The 14,582-nt window shown below is 33.6% G+C and overlaps 1 protein-coding gene across 1 annotated transcript in view; it reads left to right on the plus strand.

Moving 5' to 3' along the window:
- CFAP61 (cilia and flagella associated protein 61) overlaps positions 1-14,582 on the plus strand; it is a 160,497-nt gene that overhangs the window by 60,665 nt on the left and 85,250 nt on the right. Inside the window, exons 14-17 of the mRNA XM_087891278.1 lie at positions 1,067-1,193; positions 2,406-2,483; positions 2,881-3,087; positions 4,669-4,803. Coding sequence (XP_087747404.1) covers positions 1,067-1,193; positions 2,406-2,483; positions 2,881-3,087; positions 4,669-4,803 — 547 coding nt within the window. The remainder of the gene's footprint in view (positions 1-1,066; positions 1,194-2,405; positions 2,484-2,880; positions 3,088-4,668; positions 4,804-14,582) is intronic.

Here is a 14,582-nt window from a genome sequence, read left to right on the forward strand (position 1 = left end):
ATAACCAGAAGATGGAAAATGCAATACCAGGTTTGCTACTTAAGAGAGAGGGCTGGAAAATAATAATACAACGAGGTGTAGCCTGAAATGCTTAATGGATACTTCTCTTCAATTTTGAATGCAAAGCACAATAATAATGTGCCCTTACATCTGGACAGTCAAGTGATTCAGGCTTCTAAAATGAGTTAATTCTTTACTGAGAGGAAAATGAGCATGTACAGACCAAGATAGTTTTCTCCCACTTTGTTATTTTCATAATAGGTCTTTTTTTTTTAAGTGCTCCATTTTTAAGTACATTTTTTAAGGTTATTTAACCCATTTTGCTTATTGTAACTAATTACATATGCAGAAGCTATTTTTATATTATTAATACATATATGCAAGAGATAGAAGCAAATTTTGTATTAACATAAGAGTAAAGCTTTCTTTCTTTTAGAAAAGTACCCATGTTTCAAACCTACTTTCTTTTCAGCTCTTTGTGAAACTTGTTTATGAATAGAAAAAGAAAATAGTCCTGAAAAACAGCAGCAAGATGAAAACAGGTTGAATAATTTTCTAAAATTAGTAGTTTTGTATTGTCAACTGACAGGAGTTTTCTATCTCTTCTGGCAAGGATTCAGCTGGAAATTGAATGAAGTATTAGAAAAGGCATAGATATGAGGCTGATGAAAATTTATAGTGTTGATATGCACTGAGGTGCAATATGTTTAAATTCCCTGTGAATACAGTAATGGGCTCTCAAACCAACTTTGATATGAAAACCCCGTATCATAATTTTTGTTCCCCTACTTCCCACTTTTAACAGTTGTTATTTTATTGTTGTCATTTATTGTTTTATCATTTTAATGTCTAGAGATTTTAATGTTTGTAAAGTCACCCAGAGTTGCCTCTGGACAAGATGGGCAGCACATAAATCAAATAAATAAATAAATCACATTTCCTTTTTTCTTTATAGACAATTATTACCATAAATTCATTATATATCATGATTGCCTATTCAGGTCTGGGATCTGAAACATTAGATATTAGTAGATATCATTGTTGGAATTAGTTTTGTTTTCCACAGGTCTTTTGGTGTAAGAGCAGCAAAATCTACTGATGTCTTTGCCATTAAAAGACTAATCCAAACCCTGGAATTAAACATAGCTATATTGGATGACCTAAATAATTACTTATCAGCACGAAGAGATCCAGTAAGTGCTATAATAATATTGGGGGGAGGGAGGTAATAGTGAATGGATTTTATTGTAATTATTTGTAATTCACTCAATAATAGAAATGCTCTGGGCAGATTATAGACTAGTTAACACTCTCTTTAAAAAAGAAAGAAACATTATGATGTGAAATTAATAAATCAGATTGAATAGAAAACAGTAAGACGCCTTGGAGAATAAGAATGTCAATGCCTGAACTAAAATATATTAATGTACTTGGAGATATGCCTGTCTGGAGAGAAATTCCACAAGCAGGATCTCATATCTAAGAGACCCCTTTTACTTACAGCTGCCTACTTCATTTCATTTCAGGTGTTGAGGGAAAAAACTTTTTTGTCATCCTCAGTATTCCAGAATAGGTTTACTAAGGAGCTCTAAATTATATTTAGTTGAAAGCAGCATGAGTTTTATTCACTATGCTCTACTTGTTACGGTCTAAACTATTTGAAAAAAATTAATACAAGAAAGAGCCCTTGGGTAGAGTCATGTCAATGGCCTATGTCAACTCCATATGTGTGATTAGCACTTCAACAAGAGCATCAGCCATATCAATTGAAAAATCCACTGGAATTTTCTGGAAAACGTATATTAGCCTAGAGGGATGGATCATTTTAATTAGTTATCCATCTTACATAATACTAAACCTCACCTCAGCAGGTAGTAATCGGAACATGATAATAGGATAGATAATATATTTCCATTTTCAGATGATCATCTTTCTGTCTTGTTTAGACAATTTAGGCAATGATGTACTGGGAGAACCCTGTAATTGGCACACACAATACTGAACTGCCCAAGCAGGCATATTAAATTCTTTAAAGACCCACTAGATTGAAACTCTTCAACACCGAGTCTGAGATCATCTCTGTCTCTTGTGGATAGCATATAGTACATCAGCGCAATCTCTAAATTGCATTGCCACTAATACAAGACTTACCATCATGTAGAAATACTCCAGTAGACAAGAAGTCTGAAGACTGAGATGTACAGTAAATCTTATGGACTAAAGCAATTTTACCAGAACCACCCCATTTTATAGGATGGGAAAAATAGAAGAGGGGTGTGTGTGAGGGAGTGAATGCCACCTTGGGTTTCTGAAGGAAAAGCTGGATAGAAATCCAATCAGTCAGTCAATGTTTTCTGAATTAGTAAAGGGAAAAAAATTGGTACCAACTTACTTGTTTTTTTCAGGATGGGACACCAGTTCAGGCATTTGTAGCAGAGGTTTTGAATCAAATCGTTGGAATATCTATTATTAGAAATGAAATGGTATGTATTCATATTTGCAATTATTCTTATAGATAGGAAAACCCCATTCCTTTTAAACATCTGTGCAACCTCAGCACATTTACAAAGAGTGAAGTTTGCACTGTGATACTCCATCCATCAGCTTCTTGTTTTCATACACACACATATACATCCTGCAGACAATGCTGGAGAAGAATATATATTTGTTTAAATTAAGTTCACATGGTCTGGATCCTAGTTTCCCTCTCACTGCAAGGAGAAATCTGAGGAGAAAAGAAACCAGAAAGAATTTCCAAATGAATGTTTTTCTTAATAGTAGCATTTCTTTTTATGCAGGCAGGATATAGTATAGTAAGGATATAGTATTGATGCAGAGATGCAGAATTCCTCCTTAACCACTTCCTGAATTATTTTCCAGGACATCGAATATATTCGCTCACATTACAACATTGAAGATTTTATCTATTTCAGTCATTATCAGCAGGAAGAACATGGCCATCTTTACCATTTTTCTCTCAATCCAATTTTTCATCATTATGCCAAACATTTTATGAAGGAGATACTTCGGTTAGCCTACAAATCTTGCCTCTATTATCCTATTTATTCCCAACCTATAGAAGGCAAGGTAAGCTGCAAGCTTTTTAAAAATTAATTTTATTTTTTTTAATTGTGTCTTCACTTTTTGGGTTGGTGCACAAAAATAAATATATGCACTTCTAGTATGAACTATATAGTAATTTGTGAAATGGATAAAAGAAAGAATAATGACTTTTAATCAGTTATGATAAAATAAAAACTGCAAGACATTTGCTATAAAATAAAAAAAACAAAATAACAAAGCTGCTACATAGGCATTGTAACACTCTTAAAACACATTTAAGAATTAATATTTGATCTGAGGGAGACAGATTCATTAAAATGTACTCCCTCCATTTGTATTTATTACCTTTTTGTTGTTAGTAAAAAAAAATGAGAAATATTTTTAAAAGTTTTCAGCTCTTACATAGAATCCTGGAATTTACTTCAAAACATATTCAAAACTGTCCTGTTAAGTGTCATTTCTATAAGGAAAATAGCCAGTATCAGCTCGGTCTAGGATCTAAAGACACCCATGATAGCTCAAATAGACTTATTATTAATTTAAGAATACACAATAGTACACAATAAACATCTTACCCTAATCTGAAACAGAGATAACCAAACAGCCTTCATAAACATGAGAGTTAAGTCCAGGGATTCTATAAAGCAATAACAATTAAACACAATTTTGGTAATTTCTGAAGATCTTTATTAAGGAGCTGAGAACAAATAGTGGACAACTTCCATTTCTGATCAGCCAGCATAGCAGATTTGATAGGAGGACTTTCTGCCAATTATAATAAATTCTTAGAGTCATTCACTGCAAGATGAATGGCAAACAAACAAACAAACAACTAACATAATGGATATTATATCCTTCCTGGATTGGGCACAGGTTGTTTGTATTTCTTCACCGTGAGCTGAAATTTCAATGCTGTGTTGCTTTAAATTTTGAAGGTGTGATTCCCCAATCCTTAGGAGTAGTTTGAAAAATTAAAACAAAAAAAGCTTTAGTGAATGTGCAGAAAGGCTTTGGAAATACTCTAGATCTTTTATTGACATTATTGCAGTTTTAATTATTACATCTTTCCTATGATTTATATAAAGCCTGTAATTGAATTCACTGTATTGCAATCAGTCCTATTTTGTATTTATGTAAGCATAAGAATATTTCTTAGTGTTTATGCTATTTCATTAGCATTTGACATTTACCTCTTTAATGTTTATCATTTATCTGTTTTGTAAAATAAGCAAAGGTTAAGAGTATGCATGTATCATTGCTTAATAAGATTGGATGAAGAAGACTCGTGATAGCTGTAAAGAAAATTATTCCTCTGGGGGAAGCTTCTTGTGCTGCAAAATCCCATAAACCAAACCACTTGTTTATCTGTCATTCCCAATGAGATAGTAATATAATTACTCTCATAATTATCTTCATTAGGATAGGGAATTAACTGCAACCGATTCCTCTACTATGTGAGTGTTTATTTTATTTTTGAGGGAGGGGGAAGTACTAGTCTGGGTTTTAATCAAAGGGATAAAGGATTATTATATTCACAAATCAGAGACATCTGTGATGCACTCTTCTGACATTCTGTGTGCTAAAATATAGCTTTTTATCCTTCAGTACCAGAATCCCTATGCCCATTCCCTGACATCTGCCCTACATTACATGGTTCCCGTGCGACCAAGACGACAGATTGTCTATCCTCTGGAAAAGCTTGGCATAAATGCTCCATCAAAACAAGTCTCTAAGGACCAGGTGGGTAACTAAAGCAGAAGCAAGCAAAAGGCATAGCTCCAGCTAAATGTAGAATTTGGCAGATGGGATGACATTACTGCCTTAATGCTGTTGGGCTGCTTCTTAATTACCTTGAACCTCATGTTCATGCCCTTACAGTTCACAGTCAGCTGTATGATTTTCTATATATTCTATTAAAAAATACAACTACAGGCTGTAGCTTTTCTGTTATTAGAATTTGATAGAGAATAATTTTATTATATTAAAATAAGCAAAGTGCATTATGAAACTTTAATCAGGCCCTTTTGATCCTTCCAGGAAGATAAATCCCAGTCCTGCACTTGCTATCCCGTTCTCCCCCAGTATCACATCAAATAGATTATCTGCATTTGGAAGTTCTGCACTGTAAAAAGCCCAATTGAATCATAACACAGGTTTGTATAACCCAGTTTCCCATTTCCTGCAGTGACCAGCCAAACGTGCCTGGAAAATTCACAGTCCTGTCTCAGCAACCAGTATTCAGTGACATACTGTTCCTCAGGTTCCATTTAGGCATTGTGATTAATCATTATTGGTAGTCCTTTCCTCCCTAACATTCTCTAATTCCTTATTCATCTTGCCAGGTGGTATATGGGTCTATGTGCTTTGAGGATGAAAATGTGGAATGCATATAAGTGTGCCATCTGTTGCTTTTCATGATGCTAACTAACTGGGATCTCTTTACACAGTTGCTGGATATTAGTGATTTTTTGCTCTTATAGTTGCCTCTTGTATATTTAAGGATAACAGCCAACACAGAAGCTTTTTTTAGTATACAAGTGTATTTTTAATTTTGAGGGAGGCAGGATTAAAATTAATATTTATTTTCAGCAACATAATGCAATATTTGTATATACTTCACACAGTTTTTGTGTTGGTACTAGTAAAACAAGCTGAATATGAAAACAAAAATTAAAGAATAGCAATATGTCAACTAGATTGCAATTATCTATTGTTTTTATTTTTTTAAGCTTTTTACTTCTGCAGTGCAGCTCTCTGATTTTAAAAAATGTACACAAATTTTGAAAATTTGAGATTCACGAAGCTGAATATTAATGGATCTAGAGACTGGTTTAGTCATTCAGATTTGTTTTATAAATTTAAATAATTATAATTATTTTATGTAAACTTTACAAATTTACTTGCTTAGTATAAATAAACAAACAAGCAGAGAAAATGGGAAGTCAGAGAATAGGTAAACCAGTGGGATATATCTTGTGGGGATATCAGATGTGGCAGCTGAGGGGAAGGAGGGAAAGGAAGTCACTGATAAATAAGGAATGGGTAGGTGAAATAGTAGGACAAGTCATGCTGGGAGCTGCAGGAGAAAGAGAAGTATCATGCATCAGCGTTGCCATACTTAACATATTTGGATTCCAAAACTGGAAAGACCAAAATGTTCTGGGTTTTGGTTTGTCCTACAATGGCTAACCCAAAACAGTGTGGCTACTCTTCCAGAAGGCAATGGTTTGTTACAGAGTTCAAAGCAAAACATTTTCTTAATTTCATCTACAACCCCAGGATGATTTTTATTCCAAGAATGAAGAATGGATACTTACTCTCTATAGAAATTTCCAGTATTTGAAAAAGTACTTTATTTAGCTCAATAAGTTAAGTAATGAATTAGGGAAAGATTCTTCCTTTATTAGTCCAAGGAAAAATTTTCAGACAGAAAATTTTGAGAAATCTCAAGGAAGATATAGTTTATTCTTTGGAGGTAGGGATATAACTGGATCCTTCAATAAGATATACCGTATTGAAAATTGTTAAACGTCCTTGTTAAGGAACAATTTCTTCTGATGAAGTTTTTTTCCAGGAATCTGCCTTTTGAGATACGTGTGTGTATCTGCATGTCTGTGTGGTGGGTGGTTATGTATATATAGACAATATGGCAAAATGAAGTTCAACCAGTATGTATAATTAGCTTGAGAACCATTATTATTTTTATAATTATAAGCAGTAGGTTGTCAACTTGTTTTATTGTGTCACCATCTGGGAGCATTTTGCTATCCATCTGTTTTATGTAATTAAGTAATTATCTATATAAACTTACAATGGGTGTTATAATTAACAAGAATAATTACTCTATAATGCATAATAAATTCATATATCTATTAATTTCTTGTTTGTTTATTTCTGGCTATCAATTCTGTGTGTTTTATTATTTCTCAGTTCTCAAAGTTGTGAAGTTTTACTATCTGTTTCAGGGATGTTTCTCCTGCTATTTAGACAAAATCTGCCGTATCAAACAATATTCTTCTGGTCCCTGTGCATTTCACATATCAGTTTGCACTTGTGTAGTAATAATCATTCCAACCAGAAATTCTAGGTTAGCTTTGAAATACCTAAGGAAAGAGCAACAAGTTTGGAATCACTTTTCTTATTTGTGAATCAGCTCTGAAGATTCCTCTCAATCTTATAAAAGAAAAGGAAAACTCTTAGTAGAATAACATACATCTTCTTTTATTTGGGTCTTCCAGTTCTCATCTGACCTTTTCTAAATTTTATTGATCATGGTGTGCAGAAGGCTTCAATTCTCCATCATATAAGCAAAGCTAGAAAAGATGCTGAATTTGATTCCTTTAATTCCTGACTTAATTCAGGCTAAGCCAATTTGGCTAAAGCATTTGTTTTAGAAATTCTTTGACAAGTGATGAATGCCGCTACATCCTATAAAATCTTTCTTGAGCTAAATCTGAAGAGTTCTTCCCTTCCAAGCAAGATTATCTAGCTACTAATAGCTAATACTGTACTTCTATAGCAGTGTTGATTATTTCTCCAGTGATGTTATCTGTCAGGGAACTTCTAGGTATTTGTATGAAAAAAAAATGAGGTAACACTCCATAAATACTATGGATTCTGTTTCTAAACCAATGAAGAATAGTCTAAAGAAAATGGTATACTGAGAAAGGATTATCTTGACCTTCCGGAACGTCATCCAATTTGAAGCCAAAATCTCTGAGACTAATTCAGTGGCAGGGAGAAATATACGGCTAAACAAATGGATGGGGGATGACTATTGGTACCAAAAAAAGAAGCTTGCCAAATGATTTGATGAAACTCTAATCATGGAGGACTTTGAATAAAAGAGGATATCATGAAAAAGGCAAATGTAGATTGAAACTTGTCCAGCTCTTTTGTTCCATATGAAGTATGCCAAAACGCGGTAGTATTTCAGAATTTCAAAAACCACTTCCACCTGTATATCTCCATGCAGAAGTTTTAAAAAAGGAGTTTTAAATGCCCAGAACAGCCCAAGGAGCCTGAGGAAGGGATACTTTGGGGAATTTTCTAATAATCAGTCCAATTTATTTTAATCATAGTTAAAAAAGAAAGAAACCAAAAGAAAGTACATTTAAATGCCAATAATATAAACATTGCCGAAAGAGATCCATATAAGTACCCAATGAAACCAAGTTCAATTTTTTTGCCACGGTTATGCAGCATGACAGCAACCATGTAGAACTTTGCAACATTGTGTAGAATTTACCAAGCCCAAACTTGGTAGTTAACTAATTTTGGAATCAACATGATGTGACCTGGAGAAAATTTTCAGAATGTATATTAATATAGCAATTTAGAAATTGTCATCTATAAAGATTTATATAAAATGTATTCAAAGTCTTGGATTCATAGCCAGAAGCTAGCTGGAATACTACTGTTGGTACTACTGTTGTTCCGCCAGGCCGGACTATCAACACAATAGTTTTAAATTGGGGTATTTAAATTTATTGGGGTTTTAAATTTGAGCCACTTATTTAATTATTTTAAATTTTATATCATTGTTTTGTCTGTGTTTTTAATAGGCTGTACACCGCCCTGAGTCCTTCGGGAGAAGGGCGGTATAGAAATAAAATTATTATTATTATTATTATTATTATTACTATCTTTGTTTTCGTTTGCCATAATCATTCCACTTCTATTTGCAGGTCTTTACATTTTGTGGTTTTCTCCACTTATTCTATTCTGCTGTCTCATTTGTTAAATCTGGGATGATATGTGGCAGGTGCTTATCTATTTGAAATCTAAAAGAGCACTTTAGCCTTTTCATTTTCTACTATTTTGTCTATTTTCTTGTTTGGCGGCAAATGGCATTTCTTGCAGATATTCTACTATACCACTGTTGCGATTTTGTTATGCCATTGTTTGTAATCACTATGTGTGATTTTTTTTTTTGCAGCAGCAGCTAATTATTATTATTAATTTAAAGTGTTAGCTGCTCAAGTCAAGTGGACTCTTAATTATATTAAACATGAATCTGACTATTCTATTCATTTTTAAATTCTGGATATACTTTTACTGATACAATAAAAGGAACATGAAAGAGTCCTACTACAATTTTGCTATTATTTCAATCAGGAAGGCTGATAAGAGATATTAATAGATGAGTCTAAGAAGAGATTGAAAAAGTGCAGTTTCTTCACTCATTTAATAAAAAATTTTATCTGGAAGAAATTTTACCTAATGAAAGTGTATAAGGCAAATTTGTACAATGCGTACAAGGCAAACTGAGAATCAGTTGGTGTAATGATTAAGGCACCAGAATAAAAACCAGGAAAATGAGTTCTAGTTCTGCTTTTTGAATGACACAAGATGACTTTTGGATGGTTGTGGACACAATCAGGAGGAGAAATCATAGGAGCAATTCCCCATGGGAGCAGCTGGAAAGTTATTGGTCTTTTTTTCCCCTTTTCCTATCAGCAGATTGACCTCATAAGCAAAACTTGGTTTTAACTTCACTTTTAAAGCTTTTGTTTTGCTTTGATTTTTTATCTTTAAAAATTAACTGGCTGGCTGAATTTATTTCATCTCTCTGCTAGCTTTTATCTGCTTCTTTTGCTTTTTTCCTTTGATCTCTTTGGCTGTTTTCATTAACTTCTGCTTTTCCGTAAGGAAACACGGTGTGTCTCTGGATAGTGAAAGTGCTTTTACTTTTACTTGATTTACATTTTTATTGGGCATTTACTATAGGAATTTTGTATTTTATCAATTTGCAAAAAAGTTTGGAGTTTAATTTTATTAATCCAGAAAATACCTTCCTTGCTCTTTTGTCTGTTTCTTGTTGTGCCTCAAAGAACAAGAGCTATCTACTACATTGAATAAAAATATATTGGATTATAAGGAGGTGACATTGAAAAAAATATGCAATTCTTAGCTGAAACGTATTTCAAAAAGTTTGATGAACTCATAAAGACTGTAGAAAACATTCAGAGGCAAGTGATGTAAAAAAAAATCAAGCCAACAAAAGGAATGTGATTTCAAAGCAGTAGTTGGGAAGAAACATGGACTCAGAAATAACAGAGCTGGCTCCATACACCTCCCTGAAATTCAAGCCTGCATTCTTATATAATAGCAAAAAAATGTGTGGTTAGGTAAGTGGTAAATTGTTTTTTTTAAGTGATTGATTGAAAGAGATTGGAGAATGGATTTATCACAGTTAATGGAGGAATGATTTCATCTGGACTTTTTTGGGGGAAGGTAGACTGACTTTGGAGATTGGTCTTATTGTAGTTAATCAGATTGATAAAAGATGGTATCAAGAAACAAACATAGATATTTGATCCAGGATCAATCAGGCTTAATTTTTGGGATGATTTGGGTTAGTTAAAAAGCTGTGGCCAATTTTCTACAAATTCATTAGAATAACAATGTCAGCTCTATGATAGCTTACTTGCTATCGGCTGCCATAGTAATGGGGGGAGGGATGTATAAGTATTTGGGAGGGGGAAGTGAGGTGGTGGAGATGTCTCATGATGTGACCGAAAGGAAGGAAAAGGGAGGAATATTCTCATTGACTTCAGTGCAGCCGAATGGACTTGTTGATAGCCAGTCAACGTCAACCGTTCTGGCATACCAGATGGATGGGACCATCTGAAGATGTACCTCACATGACACCCTGGGGAGCTGGGGATTAGACATTCTGCCAGGGTCCTTGGGGGGAGGGATTTTTGCGCCTGTTGCCTCAGTCCTTGATTTCTTTTTGTTGCTATCAGTTCATGTTCAGTAAAAGCACCTTTCTCTACAAACATGGAGTTGAGGTTTTTCTTTCTTAAGTTTTGGATGAAGTTTTGTTAACAGAGGGTTTTGGAATTTTAATCTTGTTTTATTTTTTATTAATAAATAAAATTCTGTTCTTCCTGTTAACTATTTTGTTATTAATATAGTATAGAGATGACATTAAAAATTTGTAAATAGAATTAGTAGTTTAGTAGTTTAAAATTCTTTGGGCCTGTTTCACAAATGATGGGAAACTAATATAGTTGTAATACATTAATCAGCTTTCAACAAGGTAGGATAGTATGTGTAAATATGTTTTTTAATGCACTTTTTTCTTTTTAATGTCTTCTCTGTTTTGTTTTTCTTTTTGTTTCTTTGTTGTTGTTTTTTAAAAATGGTGTTTTGTATTTTAACTTTTTTTTAATAAAATAAAAATAGATTTTAAAAATGATATATATGTTGGGATTATTATGATTAATACATAATGATATAAACATATTTTTAAGAAATTATTTCTATAAGTTTCATGGCTGTCCAAAAGAAAGTATCAATAACAGATTTGAAAAATATTAGACAGATTGCTCACAATTATACAAGTTTATCCTGTTTATATATAGTATGAATTAATAATTTCTGTAACACAGAGAAAACATTTCAAGTATTTATAACTTTACAAAATGAAGCTCTGTTCGTTTTTTTGCTCATCTATTTTCTGGCTACTCTGTTTCTTAACATACACAAAAATTGACTGTTTTATGGATTTTTCTCAATTGATTCATTAAGTACCCTGTTTCTGTGGTTTTATTGTAAACTTGTTTTAGGAAATTTCTGGGAATTTGAGATATTCATACATCTTATTCAGGTGTAATGGCTTTGCAGTTGTACTCTAGAGATATCTGCCTTCCTTTCTTTTTTGAATAAATCATTTTTTTCTCTAAACATTGTTCTTGACACTTTGGTGATGAGGGTCAATTGCGAAAATTAATATAGATTTAATGAACAATTAAGACTTAAAAGTACTAATTTTGCTTAAGGAATTTTGCCCTATGAGTATACATTAGACATTATTTCATCAGTGGAGTATTTGAGGAAGTGATTAGAGTAGCTGAATTGTTCAACCGTAGCTTGAAAACCTCTTGCCTCATCCCATGCTTGAGTGACTGTTACTTTTAAATCATAGTAAAATATGAGGCTCGGGGAAAAAACAATAATTTATATTGCATAGCTATTAAGCACTTACTTTCAAATTTGTTAGCCTTCTGAGACATGAATGGCAATTGGAATGAACTCAATGCATTACTAACATCTTGATTTGTATGTTGGTTAAAGAATGTGGGAATAACTATGAAGCATCACAAATAAGGACTGGGACTGCTAAGGCTGTCTACAAAGAGATAAATGTCAGACTCCTAAATGAAGTACAGAGTGAGTTGATAGCCAGGAACTGAATGGAATGGTCCTCTTCTCTGTCACTTATTTTTAATTCAAAATGGTATGGAGGGCTTTTGCTGTAGCAAGTGGCTGATTGCTGAAGCACTTTTACAATACATACTGTCCCACCCAAACCCCAATGACAAAAAGGTAAAGATTATTGTCTTCAGAAAAAAAAGGGAATTTTCAGTATTTATAAAAATAAACTTAAAATAAGGATATAGAGCTCAGCTATATAGGGATCAACATAGGTCCCAATGAATTAAATGGAATTCATTGCCTAATACATATATTAAAGATTGCAGACTTAAAATAAATTGTTTAAAAAACACTATAATATTTCCATATCAAAATAATTTTGTTTAACAAAGATTTTTTTTCAAGGAGCAATTATTGCTCAAAAATTTCCAACATTAGGTTATTAATGATTTCTATAAAAGAGGCATGGATCAAAATGAGTTATTTATACTTGTCTCAGATAGCTGATGATTTTATACCACTAGTTGTCACGCAGATACATTTGTTCTGAGCTGATGGCTGGCTGTAAATTTTCTCAGTGTAAATTTCAGTGAATTTTGTGTATTATTGCCATTAGATTTCATTTGGAAGCTTAAACATTACACAGTTATGAGGTAGCACCAGATGGCCTCATTAAGAAGAATGCTCTGAATGTTTACTACTTATATGCATGTGTGAAATTAACAGTAAGGTGACCTATCATCGCTTGGCAAATATGATATCAGTAATATAGAGATGCTGACATTATTTGCTGTAAACTGGAATATTCATGCTGGCCTGCAGTTGGTTAAGTTGATTTCTTTCTCAGTGTGAAGGCTGTTTAGATATGGAAAATAAATATTCTTTGTTAAATATTATTTCTAAGTATCATCCGAAGAACATTAGAAGCAAACCTTACTCCTTCTGTGATATGCCATTATTCACTTGCATTGTTGAATTATGTAGCATGAAATGTAAATATAAAGGTGTTATAATATTTAATTTTAAACATTAATTTTAGTCATTTTTGATTATTGGAAATTCTCTTTATATTTTTATATTGTATTTATCCTGTATGCATGTTCACAATTTAAATCCTCAGCAAGAAAAGTTAGCTCTTGCTGAATTTCAATCATTGTTGAAAAAATTGGAAAATAGTTATTTTATATAACTTGCAGGCTTCGGGAAACATGGAAGTAAAGTATGCCTTGAGAAATCAATCAATCTGAGTTTTACAGATTAAATTCCAGCAAGTATCTATTGGGTTTGTGCAGCAAATATCTCCTGTCTTATTTTCAAGGCAAAGATCTCCCAAAATGAATTTTTAATCAACTAGAAATACCAAACATTAGAAGCAAAAGTATCATGGTTTGAACATCATGAGTATATTAAAAGTAAGATTTCTATTTTAAAGATCATCTTGTTTCAGATTTTTTAAATTTCTGAAATTGTGGAACCAGCGGGGGGGCAGAACCAGTTTGGTGATGTCATATCGTCACCGCTACCGGCTCGGTGGAACCGGAAGGAACCCACCACTGCTCCAGGCCTTCTTTCCTCTACCATCCTCTGGAGTCCATTTAAGCTCACACCCGACTGTTTCAGTGACTCCATCCAGCCACCATATTCTCTGCCGTCCCCTTCTTCTTTTACCCTCAATCTTTCCCAGCATTAGGCTTTTCTCCAGTGAGTCCTTCCTTCTCATTAGGTGGCCAAAGTATTTGAGTTTCATCTTCAGGATCTGGCCTTCTAAAGAGCAGTCAGGATTGATCTCCTTTAGGACTGACCAGTTTGATCGCCTTGCAGTCCAAGGGACTTGCAGGAGTCTTCTCCAGCACCATAGTTCAAAGGCCTCAATTCTTTGGCGCTCAGCCTTTCTTATGGTTCAACTTTCACAGCCGTACACTGCAACTGGAAAAACCATAGCCCATAACACTGTTGTTGGCAGGGTGATGTCTCTGCTTTTTAGTGTGCTGTCTAGATTTATAGCTATAGCTTTCCTCCCCAGGATCAAGCGTCTTTTAATTTCTTGGCTGCAGTCCTCATCTGCGGTGATCTTGGAGCCCAGGAAAATAAAGTCTGTCACTACCTCCATTTCTTCCCCATTTATTTGCCAGGAATTGAGACGGCCGGATGCCATGATGTTAGTTTTCTTAATATTCAGTTTCAAGCCAACTTTTGCACTCTCCTTCTTTACCTGCATCAAGAGGCTCTTTAGTTCCTCTTCACTTTCTGCCATTAGAGTATCATCTGCATATCTGAGGTTGTTGATATTTCTCCTGGCAATCTTAATTCCAATTTTTGATTCATCTAGCCCTGCCTTTCTCATGATGTACTCT

The sequence above is a fragment of the Pantherophis guttatus genome, chromosome 3 (genome assembly GCF_059756535.1).
Source record: "Pantherophis guttatus breed Tessera chromosome 3, ASM5975653v1, whole genome shotgun sequence".
NCBI classification, from domain to species: domain Eukaryota; kingdom Metazoa; phylum Chordata; class Lepidosauria; order Squamata; family Colubridae; genus Pantherophis; species Pantherophis guttatus.